This window comes from Ascidia mentula, chromosome 1, assembly GCF_947561715.1.
Source record: "Ascidia mentula chromosome 1, kaAscMent1.1, whole genome shotgun sequence".
Lineage (NCBI taxonomy): Eukaryota > Metazoa > Chordata > Ascidiacea > Phlebobranchia > Ascidiidae > Ascidia > Ascidia mentula.
In genome coordinates, this window is record NC_138566.1 from 11,515,725 (window position 1) to 11,543,555 (window position 27,831).

The window sequence follows — 27,831 nt, forward strand, 5'->3', positions numbered from 1 at the left end:
AAAAAAATTTTCGGCCGTTGACAAATTGTTTTTATTGGGGATTTACAGAAATCTTCACTTCTAAATTGCACCACTAACTATGCTAGGATAAAGTCATAAGCACACAGAGTTTTGAGCATAAAACAGTGGTTCCCAACCGGGGGGGGGGATTTTGTAACTTGTAGGGGGAATTTGTGTCACAGTTTTAATCTCTTAGTTTAATTGCTGTTCTAAGAGTTACAATAAAATGTTAATGTAAACGACATTTTAGCAAACTAAATTTGTAGGGGGGAATAGATTTGAATATCTTCTATAAAAAAGATTTTGGAAGCACTGGTCTTAACAAATGTGTACTTTTAATATAAGTCAAAACATTCAGTAAAGCCACTCTACACTCTTAAATAACAAATATTGCATCAATTATGATCTATGTGTCAAACTTTTAAAGTATATTAGCTTCTACAGTATATTTAGAAAAGCAATGGGCACATTTCTTGGTGTGTTGTTTTTTATTCAAACATTTGTTTCACCACAACAAATAATTTAATATCACCTTACTCCTCCCAAATAAATAGTTATAACAATATAGATTAAAGTGAAGAATGGTACTACACAATTGCACCTCCCCTTACCATTGCACCACTAACAACAGTCTACATCCAACTAAACACAAACAAACTTTACATGTGTGCAAACTTTCAATATAGCAGCATAAGCTGTAAACAAAGGTTTTGTGCTGAATTTGCAATTATTTTAAAACGTCAATATATGTTGTTATCAATTGGATTCTCCACAACTCTTAGTTGTGAAAGATATTGCAGCTAGATACTGTTAAGCATAATGTGTGAAAACTAACAAAACCTTGTACAAATACAATTCCAACTAATAACTAAATGCTTCACAACATTCAATTTCATTTCTTGTGTACTAAAGCGTTATTTGGCACTTCACATAGACAAAATGTGCGATGTTGCTTCATCTTGCTTTCCATCACAACATGCACGCATTGTTTCCAATTGGATTTTGTTAGAACTTGCAGAAACATGGTTGTGGTCTCTTGCTAAATTGTCCAATCCTATACACGTTAAGTTATCATCAGCAGTAGGGCTTGGTGGCAATGAAGGGACATTAGGCTTTTCGGCAGTCATTGAAAAACTGCCATCACTTGAAGAAAGGGGTGTCACAGAAACAAGCTTGTAAAGGTTTTCATTGTCAGCGTGATTCATGTCAGTCAATTTGCTAAGTCTGGAACCCAGGCTACTTAAAAACTCCTCACAATCATGATTGTTTTCATCTGTGCTAACGTTGTCTGTCTCTGATTTTTCCAATTGGCTGCAACCAGATGTTGCTACAATTATGGCTGAGGAACTTTCAGCTTCTTCGCCATCCTGATTCAGAGTTTTGGATGGCAGAGAATTATTACATGCATGTATCTTGTTCCCTGGGGATATTTTTCCATCGGAAATCTGTTTTTCAGCTGAAACTTAAAAGAAAAAATGCGGTGAGGAACATGTGGTCAGGACAAGATTAATAAAAACCTCAACTCACTAGGATTGTGCAGGTTCCACAATCCAGCAACTTCCAAGGTTTTAAGCTTGCCCTCTAAATCAGAGACTCGGTTTCCAAGTATTCTGTTGAAAGTATGCTATGTTTACTTTTAAATATCAATGACATTCACCCTTGTTCATAATGTGACTAAATAGGGGATGTACTATACCTGCAAAGTAAGAGTAAAATAAAAATGTTGAGTTTGTTTCAGTTGTAAACCCTTATGTTGTGTTTTTTTATAAATGTTTTACTTGTTGGTATTTCTGAGGTGATGAAGTGCAAGATTTTTATCATTCACTGTTTCCAACAACGCTGATATTATTGATTGTAAATCAGCAACTTGCTGTGGAGAGTTGGTACCTTTGATAAAGAAAACACAGTTGGCAGGACAATTTACTTTATAAAACAGTACAAACATACCATTGTTGAAGAGTTCTTTAAGCTGCTTTGGTGACACAATTAATCCTGCTGATTGTAACAACCCTGGTTTTATCAAATCTCCTCTGCTAGCTTTTCTTGAACTTAGAATTGTCTAATGAAGTAAAATTTGACATTATAGTGCAAATTACTAAAGTAATTTTTGAAAACATTACCTCTAAATAATTTTTTTTATCTATGTTTATGTTTGTCTGATTTGGCTTTTACCTTGTACTTCCGCAACTGTGCATGTAAGCTGTTCTTTTCTTCTTGACATTGAGTGATTCTCTCTTGTAAATACCTAACAAAGACATTTTAACTTACATAAAATTAATTGAATAAAAAACAAATTACCATAATAAAACTACAGATGTCTGTTTTTTAAAAAAAAAATTAATAGTTTTTTACTTGTTTTCCATGCACAATGCATCAATGTCAATAATTCGCTTCTTATCTCCTGTCAAAAGGTACGACATTTCTTGATTAAGTCGATCAACTTTTTGCTGCATAACCTTTCTTTCACTTTGAGCTTCGGATAAAACATCAGCCTGAGCCAAATACTCCCTTCTCCAATGGTCACTCTAAAGAAATGATTACTTACTAGGCACCACAAATGGGAAATTTTTTAAAAATTATGTTATAGTCTACATTTTAGTCCCATGCACGAACAATCATTGCAAAATAACTACAACATGTGCCTGTGTAGTGGCGGTGTTGTCGTTCCCTTTGCATAAAACAACTGCAATCTCGCTATCTGCTGCAGCTGTTATGCTTTAGTGGACGTTGGTTGCACACATTTACCACAATTTTTATATTTTCCTTGGCATGTTTTAACACCTTGTTTACTACATGTACATCAAGAGCCTGTAGTTAGGGAACAATTTGTGTACCAGCTGTTGTGATTCTTCCAGTTCAGTCACAAGTTTTTCCCGCTCATGAAGTGGAAAATGACGAGCACCAATTCCTTCATCACCGACTGTTTGACGTGCAAACTTTTCTCGTAACAACTAAAAATCAATCAGTTCATAAGACAAAACAACAGTGGTTTTCCATTGGCCAATCATTTTTCATTGGAAAACACAAGTAACTAACTACAAAATTAACATTTTTTTTGGCGGTACAATTGCTGTCATTATCAATGTATAGCAGAGTGATGTTTGAAGACAAGAGTTAAGAAAGTGACCCAGTGTTTCCAATATAATATATTTATGGACCTTAACATCCCCAATGGCTTCATTTAATTTCTGCTGCAAATGTTCACACTGCTTCTGATATTGCAATTTTTGGTTCTTCATGTCTTTTAACATAACCATCAGTTTTGCCTTGTCTGAAGTCAGTGGAAAATCTGCCTGTTGTCTTTTAAATGCCTGCAAGAGCAAACTGGTTAGATAAAATGAATACCACAGTTATGCACTATCTTGCACAGTACTAGTGAGCAATTAATGTGAACATAAAAAACATTTTTTTGTTATGCCAGGGCTTTTCAAACAAAAGGCAAACAAATTAACCTATTTGTGTATAAGCTGCAGACAGATGGCCACTGTTTCGACCTAAAAGGTCTCATCAGTGCAGCATATTATTGGCTCCACATTGCTTATCAAATTAACCTATTGTTTGAAAAGTCCCGAATTAAGCTGTAAAAACCAATATAGCTATCTTAAAAAATCGTGCTTCCTAGGGCAAGTGGTTTTAAGTTTACAGGCATTATAGTCAATGAAATCACTTTTCTTTTAGAACTTTCAAAGACAAAATCCCTAATAATATATGGTAAAATGGGATTTTTTGTACACACAAACAAATTTAAATTTGGAATGGAATGACTGCAAGTTCCAAAAAGTGATTTGACACCTGACATTTTTCCTGGAGCTTTTCAGCCATTAATTTAAACTGATCCCGTTCAAGTCGAGCTCCATCAAGGTCTTTGGAAATAATTAGCAATGCTTCACTTTTGCTTTGAAGTTTTCTCTTCAGAATTTGGTGCTGAAAACAAAACATTAAATTTATATATTTTTGGCAGAGTTTAACATGAGTCACACAAATACAATCAAAGTTGGATAATTCCATTTACAGGTAATATCAATACAATTGGGTACATATATTTTTAGATGACATATAACAGTAAGTTGAAGTGCAATCTGACAGCAACAACACAAAAATAGCTATGTAACAAAGGTCACAAGAACATCGCACAGCAACAGTAAATCATGCTTGACATTTACATTAATGGCAATCACATTGCCATATATGCAAATTAATGAACTTTTATCTGTAGGAGCAGTGGTTTGACAGTAGGTTACCAATGAATCCGACAGAAATCTATTTGGTTCTGTCTGCATACTTAAATATTTTAAAGGTTGGCCAGTCTGCAGAATATGGCAGCTGCACTTGCAAGTTGTTTTTCAACTTTACTTGTTTGCACACCAATATTTTGGGCATGCGAATATCTAAACTTGAAACAATCAACGGAAAACAACCATGTTGCTGCATGCATCCAATCAAAAAAACAATTTGCTCCAAAGATATTTTGTCGTTGCATGCGGTGGAATTAGATTTGTAGGTGGGCTTGTTGGTCTTGCACGCAGACTTTGGGACAACCCAATCACACGGGAAGGTTTGGTCCTGCACACCTAAGATCTTGTTGGGAACTGCCATATTCTGCAGACTGGTTGACATTGTCACATGTCCAACACAATTTTTAATGGCATGCAATGACTTTGCTAAATTATCAAATTTGTAGCACCACTAAAGTTGTTGCATTACGCGATACAGTAATTATTACCTCAGTTATCATTGCTTGCCACTCTGGGTGACTTCTTTCTCTTCGAGCTGTCATTGTTTTTGTTGACATCACAGCCTACATTTATTTATACACAACTTACATAATTTTAATATGAGATATTCAGTTGAGTCTTTGATGCAATTGAGATTACAAGGCTTCCATTTGTAAACATCATTGCCGACAACACTTTAAAACAATGTACGCCACGAAGTAGCAGCAAACCACAAATAAAATAACTTGGTCGTTCAGGCAGAATCCGAAAATGTTTTTTCGCAAAAAGCGTTTCGCGCTATTGATTACCATGAAAACTGAAAATAGGTTGTGACCATCAGGTATCATAATGAATTATGAATCTGACGTTCTTCTGGTGAAAAACAAGAAATATACTGAAGAAGCCTAGTCGTACGTACAGGCGAAACGTCAGAAAATACAATCTTTTTTAAACAAAACGTATATATTTGTTGTTTTTCACCAGAAGAACGTCAGATTCATAATTCATTGATTACCATTTCGCTACTTTTGGGTTTGCCACAGCATAGTATAAGAGTATACTATGGTCACAGCAGATACTACTAAATAGTCTCTGGTCACAGCAGCCTATATTTCGCAAAAATTACATCTCTCTATATGTTTAGCCATTTCAGTTAAAAACCATTTCAGAAACATTGTACTATCTTTAATACACCCACACAAAAATACCTCCCAAGAAAAACGTTTTTCGCTTATCAGCAGACCCTACCGGCTTTTAGAGTCGCGCAAATGCTTTAATTTAGCCATTCACCAAGAAATGGCAATTGTCAACGCAACAATAACGAACAATTAAGCTAAAAGCCACATTTAACAAAAACAACACGCAAAATAGGTTTTTATCCATCTCGAAGGGTGAATTAAACTCGCTATTGTAGCGGCATGATAAGCACATCTCGCTAAGTTTAGCGAGCTCGCTATTGGCGCAAAACCTCGCTAACGCAACTTTTGGTATGACGAGCCGCGTTCTCGCTAAACAATTCTCGTTAAGTTCCTCGCTAACTAACGAGGATCTCGGACCTCTCGCTAAACTCATTTTTGTCGAAAAACTGTATAACGGCAGCATATTTTGCAATTATTTGTCATAAAAATTGGCCAAAATTAACCAAGTATTCATGGGATATGTTATGCTTGGTGGTAATAGTTTATTTTGCATGCCCATACATTTGCAATATCAGTATGTTTTAATATTTTTTCGAAAAATTGCAAATGCTATAAAATAAAAGATATACAGCAAAATGATATACTATTCTAATATAGTATATAATAAGAAACAACACCAAACCGCGTCGATTTAATCGTCGAAATGATTCCAGTCGTTTAAATTTCGAAACGATCAAGAAACGGCCATTTATCAAAATGCCCAACCAAGGGAGTTGCCGTCGTCAAAGCAGCAGTTTGTTTTGCGGTTGCATTAATACTCAGTGTTGTGAAAACGATCGACAGAATTACACCATTCGAGAATATATTAGTGCCAATTTTGCTTGGGTTGTTTTCGTAACCTCGTAAATACAATATAGCGAATTGTAAATTCTCAAGTGCCCCTGACATAACTTGCATATTTTTCCGCCCGAATGAAAGGGAGAAAAAATTTGACAATATTAATCGGTAGACTATGTGTATTTTTACACTCATTGTTAGTTTTCGGCTTGTAAATGATTTTAACAACTTGCAAAGTAGGTGTGGTAGAATTGTGATTTAAATTTAATTTCCGCACCGAGTTCCTCGCTCGAAACACCGCGCTAAATTCAATTTTAGCGAGCTCGGTAGTTTAGCGAACGGGAAACTTCTCATCATGCCGCCATTTGATCCGCAATCATTTGATCGCGGTTTATAAGTCCGGACCTGATCCGGGCTAACAGACCGATTTATGAATTTCCCTTGATTATCAACAAAAAACATTTACGGAAAGATATGTTTCTAGGGTTAAAATCTGTTGTCTTTCAAGTTAGACAAATATATATTTCGCTAACAATAAGCATCGTCAGGGTCTGTAAAGAAACGGCGTTGAAGGAGTGAAACACACCTAAAAAAAACTCATCTGTCTCAAGCACGATATAAGGGAGGCAACTGAGAGCAAACCTTCCTGTCTTGTTGATTAAGAAGCAGATCAAAACCAATGCCGTTTCTGAAGTTGGATGGTAAAAGTATATGTTATGTAGGCCTACTTTTACTACTTGTAAGCGAATCATCTCCTAACAAAAATAAGCTTCTGTGCATGCTCTCTTTGGGCAACAGAATCCTTGCGGATTCCTTCAATATAACCATAAATTCCTATCAACCGATTTCGGGAATTGCTCTCCATTCTATAGGCCTTAACAAAGATTTCCACCATTTGTGCGTGAGACAGAGATGAATTTTTTTAGGTGTGTTTCAAACACTGACGATGCTTATTCCCGGAATCGGCTAAGGTGTTAACAAAAAAGATCAATTAAACTTTCGAAACGGAACAAATCACCACCCTTTCACCGGAAATGTGCTAAAGTACCAAATCTTTCACGATCATTTCCAAGGGTAGCGGAAGGGGCAAACGGAAACTAAAACACTTTTGGGCCATGGAATATTCTAGTTGGCTTATAATTTTGCACTGGGCTTGTCTAGAGCAGGCAGATGAACGTGATACCAGACAAAATGCGAACCATATACAACGCATTCTGAAGTCTTGAATTTGCAGCAGTTAAAAAACGATCAAATGCAATGCCAATTTGGTCCGTAAAGAACTTTAAATGTTATTATTTCGGCAAAAGAGCTGTGTCGGAATTTGGTTTATACAAAAAAATCCTTTCGTATGTAAAAAATTCAAACGTGTATTTATGCATGAATGATTTCACACGAACGCGTGGTAATGTCGTCGGACTCACTTCGCGTTTCACTGACAGTTGTTTTAAACTTAAACTAACACGTTTATTCGGTTAGCAACAATGACCAGCCTACTTTCTTTTGTAACTGCTCTCTTTCGTCCGAGAAGGCAAACAACCCTGTCGACATTGCCGTCGCCTAAAACTAATGATCTGAAAAGTTTCCTGCAATGGTATCACCAAATTGATGTGAAATCAGGTAGGCCTAGTATATACAATGTGTAAAATAATCTACAACGCCGTACATATTTGGCGAAAAAAATATGTAAATTTACAATATTCACTGTATTGGATATGGACAAAATTAGAAAGCATTCATGACTAAAAAATATTTATAGGCTGTCTGTTGTAGGTTTGAAGTATATACCTAATTATCTTTGTTGAAACCATACCTTACCTTGACAACTTTATCCTTTTGAAGTTAATGAGTGGTGTTAACTTTGATTTTATTATTTTTTTTGCCAGACAACTACAATGATTCCTTTATGGTTGTATGCACTGCACCTGTACAACATTATGAGGTGGAGAGAAAAAATTTAAATGGGAAAGTCACGAGCATATTTGATAATGGACATGGTCTTGTTGATCATTATATATATTTCACAACGAAAGGTACACAAAATCTTGTTGTGGGACAAACTAAATATCACATACCTGTGTAACTGTAAGCGCAGATGTCAAAGGCTTTCAGAACAATGACTTTTTATCAACTGGTGATCTTGTGTATGTTGAAGCTGAAAAGTGCCGCAGCGATGGTGGTTGGAAGGCATGCAGTATTATTCCAGTAAAACTAGATACAGACTGGAATGCGGAGCATACCGATTTTAGGTATGCTTGCTCATTTGTAAAATAAACTTTTTGTGATCTCTATATTCTCTTCCCAGCGTTATTTGTTAATTTTATATTTTAAAGGATTCCTTCACAATATGAGAAGCAAGGTTCAATGATTGGGTTAGTCACATTCTTACATGTTGATGAACAATCTGGAATGATTGAAGAGGAAATAAAGTTCAACAGACTTTCGCTAGCAGCCAAGTAGGTCTGGTTTACAAATGGCATGTTTTCTATTTAAGTTCACGTTTGGATTTAAACTTTAATCAAGTAATATAGGGAAAACAGTAAGATAACAATCAAAACAAATTTAGTTACCATCCCCAAGTGGGTGATTGGGTAAAATGTCAAGTTGTTGCTGGAGGGTTAGCTGCTGGTGTGGAACCCATACGCATTGAAAAGATCACAGGAGTTGTGACATATACTTGTGTTCAAGAACGCTGCTTCATGAAAGGCATGGTATTTGTTTTTGGTCTAAAAATTTTATTCTTTTCAACCTGTTAAACCAGGAGCAATAAACAACGAAGTAAGTTTCAAGAACAAAAGTTGCAGGAAAAATTACTCACCAAGAAGAGGAGATAGAGTTACAAGTACCATCATTGAATGCAAACTGGGTAACAATCTGTTGGTATAACATTTGCTCCTGAAACCACGTAAAATAAAAATTTACTAAGTATGTTGTATCTTGTATGTGTTACCAGCTTATTACAAAAGCAATGTTTTAGAAAGATTATGATTATGAGCAATAATCTATGTATTTAAAAGTTATCTAATCAAATATTTTATTCAGAAAAATATACATGGAGAGCATTGGATGTGGATTTAATTCAAAGAGGAAGGTGCAATACACCATCAGTGTCGAATACAACAAAAAAATTCAACTGGGTTTTAAGTGGTGAAAGACCATACTTGTAGGGGACAAATTTATTTTAGACAGTGCCAAATATACTGATAAGGATGTTCTTATTAACAGCCCAGAAAAAAGCATCAGCTTGCCATCATTTTTACCACAATTCAGTGTTCCAGAGACTCTTATCAAGTGTGTGGAATCTGGGGGTAACCTGCTTGCAGTTCGCCCAGTGTTAAAACAAGATCTTTCAGCTGAAAATTATTTTGGTGTTTATTCTGTTTTTAATGTTGTAATGTGAAGATTAATAACTTTGATTTTTCAGCCCGATTTTCAACCTTGCTTTATTTGGAAGAAATAAGTTTGCAGAAAGAGATTGATGCTTTGCAGATGCAAAATGTTTCACTTCTAAACCAGGGAGAGTTTTTAGTTGTCATAATACCTGGAATTTCAGACGGGAGGCCAAGTCTTGTAGTAGGTAGTTCGCTCGAAGTAAAACTTTAGTTAATCCTTGCTGATTTGTGTATTTTTCACCATGAATGTATTATAAATCATGAGGTTTGCAGGCTTGGCAACCCATGCATTGCCATTGCATGAAATATTACTGCGTTATCTGATATGGTGGTAGAGATCCCCTATGTATATGTAAAGGTTGCCTGGCAAGTTGTGCGCTTGCGCACCAGTGTACCTTGGTCACAATATACCTTGGAAACCACTGAGCTCCTGTACCTCTGCTGGTAGAGCGTTGGGCCTGGCTAGCTCATGGTCGTGAGTTCAAACCTCACCGGGAGCTTGATTTTCAAAATCTTGCTCCGGCTTGTCAGGAAAAGTGGCTGATCCAGCTAGGCTGCAATGCCTGGGCTGCTAAGCCTGCAAACCTTGTGAACACGATTTCCAGTTGAAATTGTGTTTGTGTTCATAGGTGATAGTTTGGTACTTAATGAAGTTACGAACTCTGGTCCTTCCTATCGTGGTTTTATACATCACATTTGCATGGAAAATGAAGAAGTCTCAATAAAATTTCACCGCAGCTTGCATGAAGATTTTGATGAAAGTGCAAAATACAATGTTTCATTTAACTATAGCCGTGTTCCATTCAGAAGATGTCATTTGGCTGTGCAGGTAAAAAGTGAAACAAAATGTTTAGTAAAGTTGATGAATTGTATTATAAGAAAACACTTTTTTGGTAAAAATATAATAAATGATCCTATTCTAATTTTAAATAGCAGAACTAGTTACTTGTATTTCTTAAAATTATAATCTGTGGTTCCAAAACTATTCAAAGCACAATGCTTTAGGATAGATTTACTGCACAAGCTATATTTTAAGCATATTTAAGGATTTGTTCCAAATTTTTATATTTGTCATATTGTTTGGAGGTGGTGTCTCTTGACTTAAGATTGTTGCATGTGCCACAATCACGAAATGTTATGGGGATTCCATGAAAACTTTGCTGTGTTGTTTGGGATCCATTGGTTAAATTTATTTTTTCAGATCAAATTTGTTTGAAAACTGGGGGTCAAACTAAGGTTGGTCAATGACAATTTAAATCTGGGTTTTCTAAGGTTGCAGAGAGTAATGGTCACATGAAGTATAACATTTAATTGTACTACAATAAGCTCACCCCTCTTCAAATACTTTAAACCTGTAATTTATTTTAGTATGCCAAGAAAAACTATGCAGCAGATTCTCTATTTTCAAATGGAGAGTTTGTGACATGTTCCTCCGGTGTTAGAGTTAAACTAGAAAGAAAGGTGTGTTTCGTTCTTAGAGCTTTCGTTGTAGTATTTGGGGACTTGTCATTGAATATCAAATGTCTTGACAGGAAAATTCTTTGAGGATCTGTTCAAACACTTATTTGCAAAACCAAACAACTAAATACACTTTATTCTGTAATCCTGATTTAAATGACCGACAAAAAAAGGCAATTGTAAGGATTTTGAAAGGAGAAGCAAAAAAGAAGCCATACATTTTGTTCGGTCCTCCAGGAACAGGAAAAACAGTAAAATCACATGAATCTGACCACCACTGCAATTGTATGAAAGTTTTTGCTTGATAGGTCACCATAGTGGAGGCTGTATTACAAATTTTGCAACACTTGCCATCTTGTCGACTTTTGCTGTGTGCTCCCTCTAACAGTGCTGTCGATTTGCTTTGTGAGAAGCTACATGCATCAAATCAGGTTACACCACAAATGATGGTTCGATTTAATGCATTCAGGAGGCCAGAGCAGGTGGGAAATATTTTACTGTCAAGCAGGGATCCTTACACATTGTATTTTGCAGGCAGTTCCAAAGTGCATCCAACCATATTGCCACAGTAAAGACCATTTGAGGGTGACGGCTCGCTATAAAATAATTCTTACAACTTGTGTAAATGCTGGCATGTTTTATACACTTCAATTGCGGTCAGACCACTTTTCACATGTGTTTATTGATGAATCAGGACAAGCAACTGAACCAGAATGTCTTATTCCAATGGGATTGTGTTCAAAAGGCAGAGTAGGTTTTGTGTTTTATTACATCGCTAATCATGCAAATCTGAAAAAAACTTGCATGTATACCCAGAAAAAAATGTATAAAACTGTCCAAACTACCAGGTTGTTCTAACTGGTGATCCAGAGCAACTGGGGGCTGTCCTGAAGTCACCCTTTGCAATACACTATCAGCTTGGAGTATCACTATTGGAAAGACTTATGGGCCTAGATATTTATCAAAGGGACATCAATAAATATGAAGAAGGCTACAATGAGATACTGGTAAAAAATTTCTGCTATGTTTATTGTGAGCACCAAGAAACAAATATGTAAACTTTCAGGTGACAAAACTTGTCAACAATTACAGATCTCATGTGGCTATTATAGATCTTCCATCCAGACTTTTTTACCACAATGAATTAAAGGTTTGAAAGTTTTATTTTAAATGGCTGTTTAAAATTGTGGGGCGGTACATTATATTCATTTTGCTGTATCTTGTATTTACACTACATGCCGTATTTAAAACAGCCAGTATTTTAGGCATGTGCAGATGCTTTACATCAAACTGCCTTGTGTTCTTGGGATTTACTGCCTGTGAAAGATTTTCCATTGTTTTTTCACCCAATTGTGGTATGTTGTATGGTTGCTGTAGTTTTTACCATAAGCCTAACAAGTAAAAAATGAAGGGAAAAGAGTTGCAAGAGTCTGATTGTCTTTCATATTTCAATCCAGTGGAAATTGTACAAGTTGTCCATTACACAAAGCAGTTGCTTGTCTCAAAGTTTAAGGTTCAACCAAGTGACATTGGCATCATAACACCCTACCGGAAACAGGTCGAAAAGTTGCGCTTAATGCTCAAAACAACAAAAATTGAAGGACTCAAGGTGCAATTTTTAGTGAAGTTTTGTGCTAATATTTATTTGACAAGTTTTTTTAAGGTGGGATCTGTTGAAGAATTTCAGGGACAAGAAAGAAAAGTGGTGATTGTTTCTACTGTACGCTCACGCCTCCCAGAAGAATTGGAAAACAGTGATCCATGTTTAAGGTCACTGTTGGGATTTGTTTCTAGTCCCAAGCGATTTAATGTGGCTGTGACCAGAGCCCAATCTTTACTGATAGTAGTTGGAAATCCTTTGGTGTTGGGGAAAGTAAGTAAAGCTTACTTTATCAAAATTATTTTGTATTTATTTGTGCCTTTTTTTGTTAAACTAACCTTCTCAGAAAAAATTTCAACAGATTTGCAAATAACCAGAAAAATATTAAAAAAGATAACTTCTTTCATTAGGAGTGGTGTGGTTGCCTGGCTTGTGATTGTACATAACTTTTTGGGCGATTAACAAATAATACATTACAGGATGAGTATTGGAGGGCATTTTTGGAATATTGTATTGAACGAAACGCTTATGTTGCTGCGAAATCCTCTTAGTGCTTTCAACACTTTACTGCAATCAGGGGAATTTGTATATTTCTTACATTACAATACATAAAATAGTGTTGCACCACAAAGGTTTGGTTGATTTACTTTTCTTTGACTGCAATAATTTATCGTTGAGCAGATTGTTTGCACAATAATTTATGTGATGACATCAAATGCAACTTGAACATAGATTTGCAAAAATGAAAAATAAAAAAAACAATGTGATAAGAAAATAAATACAACAAAGATTACTGCCACACAGTGAATTTTATGAAATCTATTCAATGATCAGACCAAGAAACTGTTTGAATCCCATGAGCCGATACCACACTGGAAAAAGAAAATTTTCCTTGAATGACATCAAATGACACATCATTCGAAGATCTGTTCAATACAACTAGCGCAAAACTTTTGTCAGGTCTTTGCACAGCAACAAACTTGAGGTTAGAGTTGTCAGTGATAGATGACTGAACACGAACAGAACCTTCTGGCAAAAATTTGCTGAAGTGTCCCATGTGGTAATACATGGGTTGCTTGTAAAACTCATCACTTGTGGCATTTACTATGATAGGGCTGTCATCATAGTTTTGAGCCCAATTTGGACCACCTTGCAAGTTAAGACACATATTCCAGTCAACCCAACCAACCGCCCAGTTATTCAGGTTATCTAAAATATCATTGCTGTATTTCTCTCCTGTTTCCCAATTGCCAAGATCTGGTTGAGGGGTATCTTTATTGCAAGCCTCTGTGCCAAGAATGAAATAATTTGGCAATTTTTTGTGGGTGTCTGCTAGTACCTCCGGACCCACCAGCCAATCCCAGTACCAGTGAACACCAATTCCTGCAACATACTGAGCAGCATCACCATCTGATAACACTGTTTCTGGAAAACTTGGCAAAAACAATCGCTGGTCATCAAGTATCATTAGTTTGATATCTTTGAACTCTGATGCTTTTAGTGCAGGCCCTAGATCTTTTTTAATAAAATCACGTTGCATTTCTGCAGTGAAACCAGTAGATTGCCATGTACTGCTAAGAAGCATTCCATTAGATGGCTCGTTTTGAGCAGTTAGTCCCCAAAAAGAAATACCTCTTTTTTTGTATTCTGTAAAAAATTTGACAAAGTATTGAGCCCAGGTTTTATGATATTTGTCACCAGCAGTTCCTATCAACCATCCACGACCAATTTCATTATGATTTGTCTTCATCCAAGCTGGAGCAGTCCAAGGACTTGCATACAACGACAACGCTCGTGCTGCATATTGATAGATGGATTTTATTATTGGGATTTTAAGCATCTCATCTTCTTTAGCCAGGCTGAATGTGGACAAATTAAAATCATTTGGTGTGTCTAAATAAGTGTATTGTCTTGTAGAATAATCACAACTGGCCATGGGAACTCTTATCAAATTGTATTCAATTCCCATCGAACTGAAATAGGTTTTTAAAAGTTGATTTTGTGTTCCCACTGTCAAATTTTTGATGTTCAATGCAGCTGCATCTGTAAGAGCCCCACCAAAACCTTTCATTGTTTGGAACTTGACTGTTTCATTAATCATGATCACTGGGTTTTTGTTGCTTTTTAATTTTTCATCTTCTTTCAGTTGGGTAACAGTAAAACTGAAGCGCTGACCTGATTTTGACGATGTAAACACACTAACTGATTGATAAGGCACAGGACGTGTGGTTGTAATGGTGTCACAATATGTGGCATTGCAAACACAAACTACTGAGCCATGTCCATAATCTCTAGCAGCACATTTCATATCATCTTGAGCTCCACAGCTTGAGGTAAAAACAAGTCCAACAAATACAGTGATAAACAAATCCATACTACAATAATCTGTTTTAAAAAAATAAACAGTTTACATACAGTCAATCGTAGTGAAGTGAACATTTTAACGCTACTAAACAGCATTAATAATAAATAACAAACACTATTAGTCCTGGAAAATGAACCATAACACAGTCATGTCGGGATTTCAAACTACATATAAGTATGTCTAACATAGAAATCTGTGCTAATTAATTTGTAACCAAAAATACAGGCGGCCTCAAATCTGAGTGTTAACAATCCATGTGCTCAAGTGGCACAATGTACGAATACGTAATGTGGCCTTGCCGTTCTGTATAAGTTCATTTAGTTGATACAATAACTAGGTAACGAATACAGACCATAACGAAATACCTGTTGCAACACAAGTCACACACCAGATGCCTGGTCACCGTGTAAACATCACGAGATCTGATCAGCAACAGTACTCTCATGTCAATGGGCGGCGAACGCTGATGCATGGCTGTAACAAAAAGCGTGATTCCAGGGACTCAAAAATACATGTCTTGATGTAGCTCAATGAATCGTCTGACATTTGTCAAAATCCTTTAGACCAGGTAACCAGGAGACCGGGGGATACGAACACACACATTTGTAGAAAATGTAAACTTTTTAGGGGGATACCTCAGACCAGGTATTTTACGTCACAGTTAGGTATCGTTAAAATACTTGTAAAAGCTTTATGTCGCTATCACACGTTAACATGAAGTTTAGAATTATATCATGTCTGCTTAGAAAATTATGATCGAAAAAAGTCGATTTATCAGTGAAAGTTTTTTCGATTTGTGTGTGTAAGGTTACATAGCAGTCACGGTTAATCAAAATGCAGTAATTGTTAGTTGATTGTGTAGTCAACTACGTTTACTTGGATGAACCTATTATGATTATGCCCAACGTTCAAAAATACGGCCAAATTTTTGAAATTTATATGTCGTCACGTGGTCAGGGATGCTTCGGACATCATGGCGAGAAGACAACACTTTTGCAGTTTTAGGCAAAATTATCAGGCTATAGAAGAAAATTAGCAGATGCTAGTTAAATGATCGAAATTTGGCAAGAAAAACAAGACCCCCAAAGATAAAAATTAGTTTGTTTGACCCGAAAATCTATGATATCCGTGCTGTCGTGAAAAGTACAGGTTAGCCATTGGCGTAGATTTAGGGGTGACATGTCACCCCTCACAAACAAACAGGGGTGACAACGCATGCATTGTCACCCCTGGATTTCGTTTAAATTAAAAATTATTGTCAGAAAAACACATACTATGCGTTAAGCTATGTTTCAAAAGACCTGTATTATCACCTTCACAGTCAGGACAAACACAAGTGTCTCGTGGATTGTTACGCAACAAAGTGACACGAAACGGAATTTGCGTCTTTTGCCTATGTGTAAGGCGATACGACTGACGAAATGTTTTTTTGCGTGTTTCTAAAACCTGGAAAAGTCACCCTTAATATTTTACAAAACGTTAAAAAATTGACGCCTATGAGGATAGCGTTGGAAAATCCGGTACGTGTGGAACGTTACCCCGGCACCCGGGTGACTTCGGACATTTAAGACCTCTTTGAAAAACGAGCTAAGTGGGCTTTTTTCGTAAGCTAAAACGGACGAAAAACCTTCTTTGCACAATGCTTCACTACTTACAACAACGTAAAATTTAGGGAATGTAGTACAGGATGTTAAAAATTTATAGCATTTTAAAAAAAACCGTCCGAGCTATCTCCGCCCTCCCCTATAATTTCATTTCGTGATAATGAGCGACACTATCTTAATGAGATGCGTATTGGGATGGTGCCTAATAAAAATGGTTTCAAGATAAAACTTCAATCTATGGCATTTGCGATAAATTTATTGCACACATCAAATATGTCGCTATATCTCGTACGTGACATAAGGGTCATTTAACAGGAATAGATAGAAAAACATTGAACGAATATAGTAGTAATCCAAGCGGATTAACAACATAACAAACAAACTTTCCTGGGTGCTCACATTTTTGTCATAAATCTGTTTGTGTTGAAATATCTTTAAAGAGATAAGAGTTTGACGACCAGATGTGTTCTGCTACAAAACAACAACTTTTTACAACAATTGTGCATTTAGGTTCTATTTGTCTTCATTTGCAGCTTCTTGTTGTGCAGGGTTGGCAACTTTCTTTCTGGGATAATACTCATTAATTACACTTCTGGGGATACGTTTCAGCATTTCCTTGGGGAATATCCTCAGTAATTCCCAACCAATGTTCAGTGAATCGAACACACTGCGATTTTCGTATGGACCTGCGTTAAACACACATTTTTATGACTTTGCGTGCAAACGTTACACACAACTCTTTTCCCCATGCTTACCCTGTGCAATGAAAGTCTTTTCGAATTTGCCTAAAAATTCCAAGTAAAGCATGTCATCTGGAGTCAAAGCTTCTTCACCCACAACGGCTTTCATGGCTTGGACATCTTTTCCAATGGCATAATTTGCATACTAAATAAAATCAAAGCATGTACTTTGGAAAGAAGACATGTCGCTCACCATCTTACCAGCTGATTGGATACATCAGAATGATCTTTACGAGTCATCCCTTCACCAATGGCTGATTTCATGAGACGGGACAGAGATGGTAGTACGTTAATTGGTGGGTAAATTTGACGGTTGTGAAGTTGTCTGTCAATGTAGATTTGTCCCTCAGTAATGTAGCCAGTCAAATCAGGAATTGGATGGGTAATATCTGTATTTTGCAAACAATATATTTGATATCAGAAATATTAACAAAATGCCTGATATTTGTCATGTATTGACATTTGTTGTGTACGCAAATTATAGATTATATGCTGATATGACAGAAAAATTGAACTGATGTATTGCAAACAGTACACTGGTATAAAACTGCAGCAGTGAATCATAAGCTTATGCAATCTTAAATGCTTGTTGCACTATTTTCCTGTTGTATAGTAGTTGTCTAATTATTGTTCTATTGCACATCTATGATGTAATAATTATGATTATCACCAGTCAAGTTGCTGCTGAAAAGGTCATATTAGCTGTTCTTTGCAGTACAAGAACTTTCATGAAGTGTAGATTAGTTAGTAAGTAAAGAGATTGTTGTGATTCGGATGAGTAAAATGAAGTGAAATTACGGTTGAGTGATTAAACTGACAATGTGAATTAGATGTAAAATAGATCCAACTTAAACTAAAAAAGATTATTGAAAAAAATTTGAGAAATAACAAATGTCCATGGCCCAATAAGTTTGGGAAACGCTGTTTTATATTACCATCATTTGGCATTGTGAGAATAGGAATTTGTGTGATAGATCCACTCCTTCCATTAACTCTGCCTGCACGTTCATATATTGTTGCAAGATCTGTGTACATGTAACCAGGGAAACCACGTCTTCCTGGCACTTCTTCTCTGGCAGCAGATACCTGTTCAAAAAGTGTAGGTCTATGCAGTAGTGGCATTCAAAGTTTAAAGAACATGTTCTATCAGAAAAATATTCAAGAGTACTACGTGGTAATTTACTGCAAAATCTAAGCAATCGTTTATGTTTTTAACAACTGGTTCTCAAATTCTAAGAACAAGTTTAGAAATGTCTGATATCAATCACGAAGTGTGTTTGTAAAAACCAACAGTTAACACCCCCGTACATTAAATCAATACCTCTCTCAAAGCTTCAGCATATGAGCTCATATCAGTCAAAATAACAAGAACATGCTTTTCACATTGGTAAGCAAGAAACTCTGCAGTGGTCAGTGCAATACGTGGTGTGATGATTCTCTCAATTCTACATAAATATTCAATGTTATTATGTTGTTAGATAAAACATTATGTCATATAAAATAAGGCTTACGTTGGGTCATTGGCAAGGTTCAGGAACAAGCAAACATTGTCCATAGAACCATGCTGTTCAAAGTCAGATTTAAAGAAGCGAGCAGCCTCCATGTTTACCTGATAACAACAAGGATTTTAAAAATACCCTTGTAAGCTATTACCCAAAAAAGTTTTTTATGCAACTTTTATCTACTGTACTGTATAAATGGAACTTACACCCATGGCTGCAAACACAATGGCAAAATTATCTTCATGGCTGTCAAACACACTTTTGTCTGGTAGTTTGACAAGGCCACCCTGTCTACAAATTTGAGCAGCAATTTCATTATGAGGCAAACCATTGGCTGAAAAAATTGGAATCTTTTGCCCTCTTGCAATGCTGGGTAAAGATGTATTTGGGTTAAATAACTAAATAATTTTGCAGCATGAAGACCTGCAGTACCTGTTCATAGTATCAATTGCTGAAATGCCAGTTTGAATCATTTCTTCAGGATAAATTCTTGATTGAGGGTTAATAGGTTGTCCCTGAATATCCAAGTAGTCTTCTGGTAAGACTGATGGTCCCTTGTCTATTGGCTTTCCAGACCCATTGAAGATACGACCTGTGAAATAAGTTTGATAAGCTTATTGATATAAAATGTGACAGTTTTGCCATATTTTACCCAGCATATCTTCAGAAGTAGGAATTCTAAGAATGTCCCCAGTAAATTCACAAGTTGTATGCTTAGCATCAATTCCTGAGGTCCCTTCAAACACCTAGTAAGCACACGCAATTAATAACAGGAGTAAAATATTTCGAAAAAAGTTAAACAATGATTTATCAAACCTGGACAACTGCTTTATCTCCACTAACTTCCAGCACTTGCCCACTTCTTTTAGTTCCATCAGCCAAACTTAAAGTGACAATTTCCGCATATTTGGCAAACTTTACTTTTTCCAAGATCACAAGTGGCCCATTAACTCCAGAAACGGTCTGATAAGCTAAAAAAATATGTTGTACAGTTAGTTTGTTTTTAAGTACATATCATAAAACAAAATGACTTACTCAAGCGAGGTTGGGATATATAATCTCTGCTTACAGCAAGAGCATGCTCTTTTGAAGCTGCAAGCTTAGCTAGATCAACTCCGCCAGTCATTTGCATTAAATCAGCACCATTCATGATCACAAATATATCGTTGTCTCAGACACACGGTTGCACATGCAGCTGAAAAAAATCCTGGTAAAAATGCAGTTTTATGCAACAATGATAAATCAATTGAACACGTATAGTAAACTTAATTATACAAGAACAATATATGCAAAGTAGATTCTTTCGTAAAAAAAATGTTTGCTACAGGGTTTAAAATATTTATAACCACGTTATCAAGACAGTTATTTGAGAAAACACCTAAAACGTAACATTAATATTTACATGCAAGAAATTTGTGAACGTTTGTTAAACCTCGATCAAGGTCTTCACATAGCCTACTTTACAAACCAAGCATAAATTTATCCACTTTATTTTGTTAACATATGTTTAAATATGTACATACATAAATTGTTAAATGAATTTGTACAGACATTTTTAACATAAACGCTCACCACAAATAATTATTTTTAAATGCGGAAAGACTGTACCTCTCCGTTACGCGTCTTTTTGCTTAGTCAGCGCAGTATACACATGACGAAGTCACGGGATTAAAACAGTGACTCAGCCAATTTTTTTAGTAATTTTATTACAATACACAATAAAAAAAATAATGTGTAAATCAATATGTGTGACAAAATAAGATAGGAGCACAACTATTAAAGCAGTGAAACTATACTATAAAACCTTGTTGTGATAATCTGAATGATACTCGGTAAATTTTTTCGCTTCTTTTAAAATTCAACCGCCATCGTTGGGGCCTTAAAACAAAATAAGAGGCGCCAGGAGAATACCAGAAATAAAACATTTATATCAAATCTCTAAAGTCCACTAAAAATAACGAACGCAAGTAAATCATTGCTGTTTCGATAAGGTGCTGCTTGGTGATCAAAAAAACATGTCTAGTAGATAGCGCGTTTTGTGTCAACGAATTCAGGGGTTTATTGGGCATGGGCCACCCACCCTAAATGTCCAGTTATTTAACTTACAAAACTACGGTTTGTGACCAATGTCCAGTTTCGTTTCCCGAAAAGCTCGAGGAAATGTTGAAAAATTGGTAAATAGTGGATAACGTCAGTTAGACACATCACTGTTCAAAATATGACTAATTTTTTCACCGATGGCCATCCATTGTTGCAAACCGGCGCGAATAAAACTTTGGGGTTTCATTTTACGTAATTCAGTTTCACTCGTTTTCAATTGTCGCCAACGAACAGAGTCAAACTATTTCTATTTAGTAGAAGGCCTATTTCGATACTTTCTAACAACAATTTTTATCAAAAAGCGAGCGGATAATGCAGGTGACCGCGAATAGGTTTTGTGTGGTCCAAAAAGAAGTGGACCATATGCTGTCAGGCATAATATGCAATCTACAATATAGTTGACCTTCTGGCAAAATTACAGAATTCTTTATTCTTCCAACGTTTCGATTTCCATGCGGCGAAACTTAGTCAGTTTTTAGCACTGAAAAACAAACCCAATACAACATCGCTTGAAAATTCACTTGATGGGTCAAAAACCAGCTGGCGCGGCAATGTGAACTTATTTGCCAACGGTTTATATTTATTCCATAAAATTATGTACTGATTTCCATTGCGTTTCATTCACTGTAACCAAACTTTACGTTGTCGCGCCAACCGAACTCAGTATTTCGCAAGTTTAATGTGTCAGAAAATATGCAGTTGCTACGAAATGGGTCATGAGAATGCCATCCAGGTCAGTAATCCAAAAGCTAAACATAGGGTACCCTTCTCATCAGATTGCAGAAACCCAGAATGCTAATTTTTGATCCATTTGGACACTTTTGCTCATACTTGCTACAATGTGATTTTGTCTGTGAGACATTTAGGTTTATGCAGCCTATACTGTATCGAGTGTTTTTGGCTGATGAACATTTGTGAACGACCAGTGACATTTGTAATACTGATTTAATAAGCCTCTTTTTTATCATAAACTTTTATATTTACGCTACATCGAGAACTATGCTCACCACTCATAACATCAAAAAATCACGACAAACAGTTATTATTGCTTGTGTTTATTACCAGTATTAAAGAAACTACTTATATTAAAGACTACTATTATAATTAGAAAACGTAATAATTAACCTCTACTGTAAAGCTTAAATATGTTGACATGATAAAAAAATTTGTTGCTTAAACGGAGTTGAGTGCGGCTTCATCCTTGAGGCTGTACGCGCCTTGTCTGTAAAAAACATAACCAGTGTGTTTTTAGTGACTTATGCATGATACACTGAGAGATAAACGACACACAAATGCGTACCCGACCGTCTTCATGTAAACCATGTAAGCCAAGACTCCGATGACGACCATCATCAACGAAGCAAGAATGATTAAAACGACAACAAAAGTTGTTTCCGAAAGTCCAAGAGGTGCCGCTGCACAAAATAATATACTTTAACTGTTTGTTGTAACTTTCGATTTTTTTGGCAGCAAAAATCGATTTAGGAATAGTCACTGTTTCGATTGTCGATTATTAATAGTGGGAAACTCTAAGTAATTTTAGAAAATAATTTCAATTGTTACAAGACAATCAAACCTTGTCTTTCACAACGTCTTCCCGGATTGTTTGGGTCCATGTCTTTGTATCCATCGAAACATTTGCAAGTGAAGTTGGCAAAATCAGGACTGCTTGTGCAATCCGCTTTAGGTGAACAGTTTTCGATAAATTCATCTTGACATTTGTTGTAATCTACACAACACAGACAAGTTTGTTAACACGTCATGTGTACACTTTTACATAATATAAGGGATTAGGTAGTTTTTGCCGTCATATTAAGTATATAATCACTAGTAAACCGCGACTTCCATTCTCAAGACTAAAGGGAGAAAATCTAAAGTTTAGATCTGAAAAAACACTGTAAAGAAAAATCGATACTGTTTATCTGAAAATACTAAAACGACAAATACCTCCAATAAATGTTTTTTCCGGGGAAATAGTGGCTCCATTGAGATCAGTTAGTGTTGGATCATCAACAAAGGCGGTTCTAATTTCTTTTTGAATTTCTTTGGCCAGAGGCATCGATGAGTTGTGAATTTTCATTACAAATGTCACCTAAAACGTAATCCCCCATATTGCAATATTCCAAAAACAACGTCATGTATTTACAAACAATCTACCTTTGCAAGATTTTTCTTTGTTGGATCTTCTGTGTCGTTGTATATCACAGCCCTGATATCGGATATTGACACATTGCGGTTGTTTCTGCCAAGCGTCTCCATCAACTGCAAAATATTGCATGGGGAAAGTTTAGCAAACTTGCATACTTTCAAGATGGTTTAATTATCTCAACAACTCACTTTTTTCAAAACTTGATCCCTCACGTAGCTTAGTACGTCGTCAGTGATTGTTCTATTGTCCAAGTTAACTATTACAACGCCAGGGTACACCGGGCCGGTAGGAGCAGTGGTAACGGGTGCCGCAGTCGTTGGTAGTGGTTCTGGAGGAATGACTATAAGAAAAGAATACGCAGGTAAATAATTGTGAATGCTGATTTTTGTGTGTTTTGCAAACATCGTGGATTAAAGTATGGTTTGACCCACCGTATACACGAAGGTCGGTTTCATTGAGTTTGCCATAAATGAGGTCGTATAACATCTTCGGCGAAGATCTATCGTTTGGATTTGTTTGGAGAAGTATCTGAAGTGACTGATGCGAAGATCGTCTTTGTCTGTTCGGCACCAAGTCACCTTTAAACATCATAATATATTAAAAAACATCAAGTTTTTAACCTAATAAAACTGCATTTCAGCAAAATGCCATACCAGAAGCTTGGAAGTCATTTATGACCGGAGCAGTCATTTCATCAATTTGTTTCTTCCAGTATTGGAAGTCAGGAGCACTGTTTTCAGGGAACAATGAAGCATTCGCCCGGTTTCCAAGAACGGTTTGAATCTAAAGTGCAAAAAATGCTTGTTTGAGTTCCAAGATACATGTGCTAGATAACTTCGCAGAGATATTTATAATTACTCAATTTTACGTACAGAAAAAAATAAACGTAATTTTTACCTTTTCTACCAGTACTGAAGAATTATTGTCTGGATTATTGACAGTCATGTGGGCAGCGAATTGGCGACTTACAGCCAATGTCAAGTTTGACAACGTTATGTTTGCGCGTTCTTCCGCTTTTTTGAAATAGTTGTAAACTTCAGCCTCCGTTGCATTTAAAGTAACTGAAACCACATTTATGGGTGAAATCAACGTCGCACAAAACGAGTTTATATAAATAATAAACAAGAAAAACACGAAACTAACCGTTGACAAACATTGCCACCTTTACAACATTCATTTTGACCGGTTCGAAGTAATCCACCACAACATTGAATGGCAGTGTTTCCATCTGCAAGACAAGAATTTTCAAAGGTAACGTCTATATAATGCAAACTTCGTTGATGGAATGCGTCACTTACCATCGGTTTGTAATGTGCCATAGTTGACTGGGCAGGTATTGCTGATTTATTCACCCACATGTCGACTATGTCTTGGTATGTCACGTTATTGATCAAGAAGGAGCCAATGAACGTTTTCGAAACTTCGAAGAAAGAAAATTTATTCAAAAAATTGTGAGGCGAAACATGTATTGGGAAGAGTCCCGTGCTGCGTTATCTTCCACATTAAAACAAATAGAACTTTTACGCCAAATACCACAGATACTCACCTAATCCTTCGCCACCACCGCTTGGTAGAAATGGGCCAGGAACTAAATTAAATAAATGCGTTAAATCACAAACCCAAAATGTTAGACTTAACGCTTTTATTACAACCGCGCCCACCTTTCACAGTTAGAGTATCTGGATTAATTGCAAAGTTGGTAAATTCTGTCATTCCCTTAAGGCCCGAAACCCCTTTCTTCTGCAGATCTGGTGCCAGGTTTGGGACATCTGGTTCAGATACAAGTGTGAAGTTAAGACGAACCCGGTCCTTGCCAAAGTCCTCAACGGTTGGTTTTGTGATGTTTGTAATCGGAAGAACATCAACAAGCTGCAGAGAGAAGCAAAATTACATAAGACATCGATCCTCATATGCTAAGTGTATAATTACAGCCTCCGAGAGTTCAGCAGCAACTGCGTCAACGGCTGATGTGTTATCGAGAAGATCTTGTTTGGTTTTTTGGTCCACCACAAGCTCAACTGACCCATCAAACTTGCGGGTGTCTGGGTAATAATGAACGTGAATGAAATGAAAGCCGACAACATCTAACTCAGCAAGCAAAAAGGAACACACCTCCGACAATAAATCCGTCCACGTTGGTCGGGTCGACAACTGAAGCGTTCAAATCAACTTCAAGTTCGGTCGCATTTCGGGTGTCATTGATTGGCTGCTGCAAAACCACGTGGGCAAGCACAGAAGAGTCGGGCTTCTGCTCGAAATACTCAACTTTCGGATTCCACTCGCCGGGATTAGCAAGCGTGGCATTAATCGGTTTAAGGACCTAACAAACAGAATAAGGATAATTTGTTGTTAAAAAAACACAGGTGCACTTATTCCGTACCTCATCAGCGTATTTGTTGAAAACCGATGGGTCAATAGTTGGGTAAAGACCAAGTACTTCATTCAATGGGATGTTTAGCAAAATACCTCTTACTACAAGATTGTACGGCAAAGGAGAGGCTGTTGTGTCAGGCGGTGGAACTGTTGTTGCGGGTTCTTCTGGTCCGGCAGCTAAAAAAAATGACGTTGAAATTCCGACGAAAGTGGATCAAAGTGACAATGTGGTCAAATGCACAGCACCTTTAACTATGATATATGTTGGACGAGATCCGTATTTCTTTATTATGGGTTGTTCATCACCGGAAGCAAACTTTCTTGTCTCGTCCGTAAGACCTACTGGTGTCAGATCTTCACCAGGTTCTGCAGCTATTTTCACCTAGTGGACAAAAAGCAAATTTATTATGCATGCACGTTTATGTAAAAACACAAGCGCTTACTTTGGCCTGGTAAAGAGGTCCTTGAGGTTCTGTGGTCCTGTTGCCACTTGGGTCATCCAGAAGGACGATGAATTCATCGAAACTTGTATTGGCTCTTGTTTCGTTACCATTGAATGTATCATTGAACTAAACGAAAGACACAAACGATGTATTTAAAATGCTGCAAAAAGCAACAGTATGGTGTTCATTGGACATACCAAGTTGTTGAACTCCGCTTCATCGTTTGGTGTTAGTTCGTTGAATGTGGGTTTCGTGAAATTTACTTCTCCTACAAATGTTCTTACGATGTGAGGGCCGATGTCTATTGTGTCCGGTTGAATTAAAGAGTCTGGAGTTGTCCAATTTTTAAGTTCGTCAAAGATTTTCTTGTGGTCTGTTCCGTTTGGAAAACCGAGCTGAAACATACATTGTGTTGTGTAGAAAAGCTTTGCAGCAGCTAAACACATACCGTTGCAATGATGGAATCGCGGGGCCTCCTCAGTTTGCTTATGGGTACAACTATAACTTACCTTAAAGTGTGCAACTAAATTTGGTCCCAGTAAAGGTTGATAATATTCCACTTCCACGTTGCTTGGGATGTAGTTGTTAAACTGGTCGACTAAAGCTTGAGTAAGATTATCATTGGTTTCATTCTTTACCAGACTGTCAGTAAACGCGTCAAGAAGAGCAGCCCGGTCAGCGGGATCAGCTGGGGCGTTGATATGCATGAGTCCAATGAAGTAAACATATTCTGAAATGGAAATACCAAAAAGTTTAAAGGTGAAATAAGTTATTTACATTCTTCCAGGAAATAGGAATTTAACACAAGATTGAAATTATTATTTAAAGTAATGCAAAGAAATATAGCGCGGTACTTTACCTGGTGGATAAATGTAAGTGGTAACATTAATGGAGGTCATATTCAGATCAATTGTTGCCAATATAGAAGGCGACAACGCCGCCAAGATATTTCCCGAAAAGGATGCGTCAGTGTCTTCAACTAGTAAATATTAGGACGAGTATTAATGTGTTGACAGTCTGTTTATAGTCGTTGATTTCATTATTTCCTACCACTTATAGTGAAGGGAGTGGGGTTGTTTCGCACTTGCTGGGTTAAAAAGAATGGATCGTATGTCAGAGTTGGATCCAGAGTCATGTTGGCAATCATCCGAATTCCATTTATGCCATATTGTTCGAACCTGGACAAGCGTTATATAGCGATGTTTAAATGTGTTGACAAAACAAAACGGCGACATTTAGGATTTCTTCTCACCTGTTTAGCTTAAAATCGGAGTAAAGTCTTAGTGGAAACAAAAGATATTGTTCTAGACTATTCTTTGCGTTGTTGTAAAACTTGTTATTTTCGTTTAGAAGATCTTCACGTTGTGAATGAGAAAGTCCGTGCATTTCGGCTTCAAAATAGAAATGACGAGTTGTTGGAATCACCACTGACGCCGGGCGCAAGTTTCTCCTAAATAAAACACTTGTTTTATAAAAAAATACCCCTTTTTTCTGTTTACTCACGAATTCAAAAAGGTAGATTGGTTTGCAACAATTTCCTCCAGTTTTGTGATATTGTTAAAATCAGTAGAAATGATGTAATGGGCCACCAAGCCAAACTGTTTGTAGGGTGCGAAATACTGAGCTTGGTATTGCAGGAAATCGATTTCTGGTTGTTGCTTAGTAGAATTTAGCTGAGAAAAAGAAATCCCGCTTTGAGAACCCGAACAGCAACTTATTTTAGCATACACTACCAACAATATTTTAACTTACAATATCCCCAACTGCGGTTAGGATGTTGTTGAAGCTGGAGCTTGCATTTAAGACACATGCCTCATATTGGTTGATTCCATACGGAACAGCAGTAAAAGTCATCTGTCCTATGTATTTAACTGAAAAGCACAATTTACAAAACATGCGTTACACTTTGAACTGCTAA

At 36.6% G+C, this 27,831-nt stretch overlaps 3 protein-coding genes and 1 pseudogene across 4 annotated transcripts; 1 reads left to right on the top strand and 3 right to left on the bottom strand.

The window, feature by feature from the left end:
• Positions 1-472: 472 nt before the first annotated feature.
• Positions 473-4,962, bottom strand: LOC145892199 (coiled-coil domain-containing protein 149-like). Its single transcript, XM_082981989.1, has 10 exons — positions 4,724-4,962; positions 3,793-3,924; positions 3,159-3,311; positions 2,835-2,951; positions 2,353-2,525; positions 2,173-2,245; positions 1,948-2,059; positions 1,779-1,887; positions 1,528-1,610; positions 473-1,462 (listed from the first exon to the last, which is right to left on the bottom strand). Exons 1-10 carry the CDS (start codon positions 4,790-4,792, stop codon positions 927-929), a joined length of 1,557 nt encoding a protein of 518 aa, XP_082838115.1. The 5' UTR covers positions 4,793-4,962; the 3' UTR covers positions 473-926.
• A 2,576-nt stretch (positions 4,963-7,538) lies between these two features.
• Positions 7,539-13,259, top strand: LOC145892183 (RNA helicase Mov10l1-like). The gene is made up of 20 exons (XM_082981988.1): positions 7,539-7,807; positions 8,074-8,220; positions 8,283-8,436; positions 8,521-8,643; positions 8,754-8,893; positions 8,949-9,053; positions 9,230-9,350; positions 9,413-9,555; positions 9,612-9,764; positions 10,209-10,408; positions 10,948-11,040; positions 11,112-11,288; positions 11,346-11,519; positions 11,572-11,787; positions 11,886-12,044; positions 12,104-12,187; positions 12,303-12,392; positions 12,449-12,646; positions 12,701-12,910; positions 13,117-13,259. The coding sequence occupies exons 1-20, from the start codon at positions 7,672-7,674 to the stop codon at positions 13,186-13,188; spliced, it is 2,895 nt and encodes a 964-aa protein (XP_082838114.1). The 5' UTR covers positions 7,539-7,671; the 3' UTR covers positions 13,189-13,259.
• A 196-nt stretch (positions 13,260-13,455) lies between these two features.
• LOC145892215 (lysosomal acid glucosylceramidase pseudogene) lies at positions 13,456-15,591 on the bottom strand (annotated as a pseudogene). The gene is made up of 2 exons (XR_014400972.1): positions 15,368-15,591; positions 13,456-15,022 (listed from the first exon to the last, which is right to left on the bottom strand). The product of XR_014400972.1 is annotated as a lysosomal acid glucosylceramidase pseudogene (transcript).
• A 1,249-nt stretch (positions 15,592-16,840) lies between these two features.
• On the bottom strand, positions 16,841-20,442 carry LOC145897335 (V-type proton ATPase subunit B). The gene is made up of 12 exons (XM_082985584.1): positions 20,421-20,442; positions 19,884-20,043; positions 19,665-19,819; positions 19,501-19,594; positions 19,281-19,440; positions 19,055-19,217; positions 18,858-18,955; positions 18,668-18,791; positions 18,282-18,432; positions 17,548-17,735; positions 17,362-17,491; positions 16,841-17,292 (listed from the first exon to the last, which is right to left on the bottom strand). The coding sequence occupies exons 2-12, from the start codon at positions 19,996-19,998 to the stop codon at positions 17,120-17,122; spliced, it is 1,551 nt and encodes a 516-aa protein (XP_082841710.1). The 5' UTR covers positions 19,999-20,043; positions 20,421-20,442; the 3' UTR covers positions 16,841-17,119.
• Between the last annotated feature and the right edge of the window lie 7,389 nt (positions 20,443-27,831).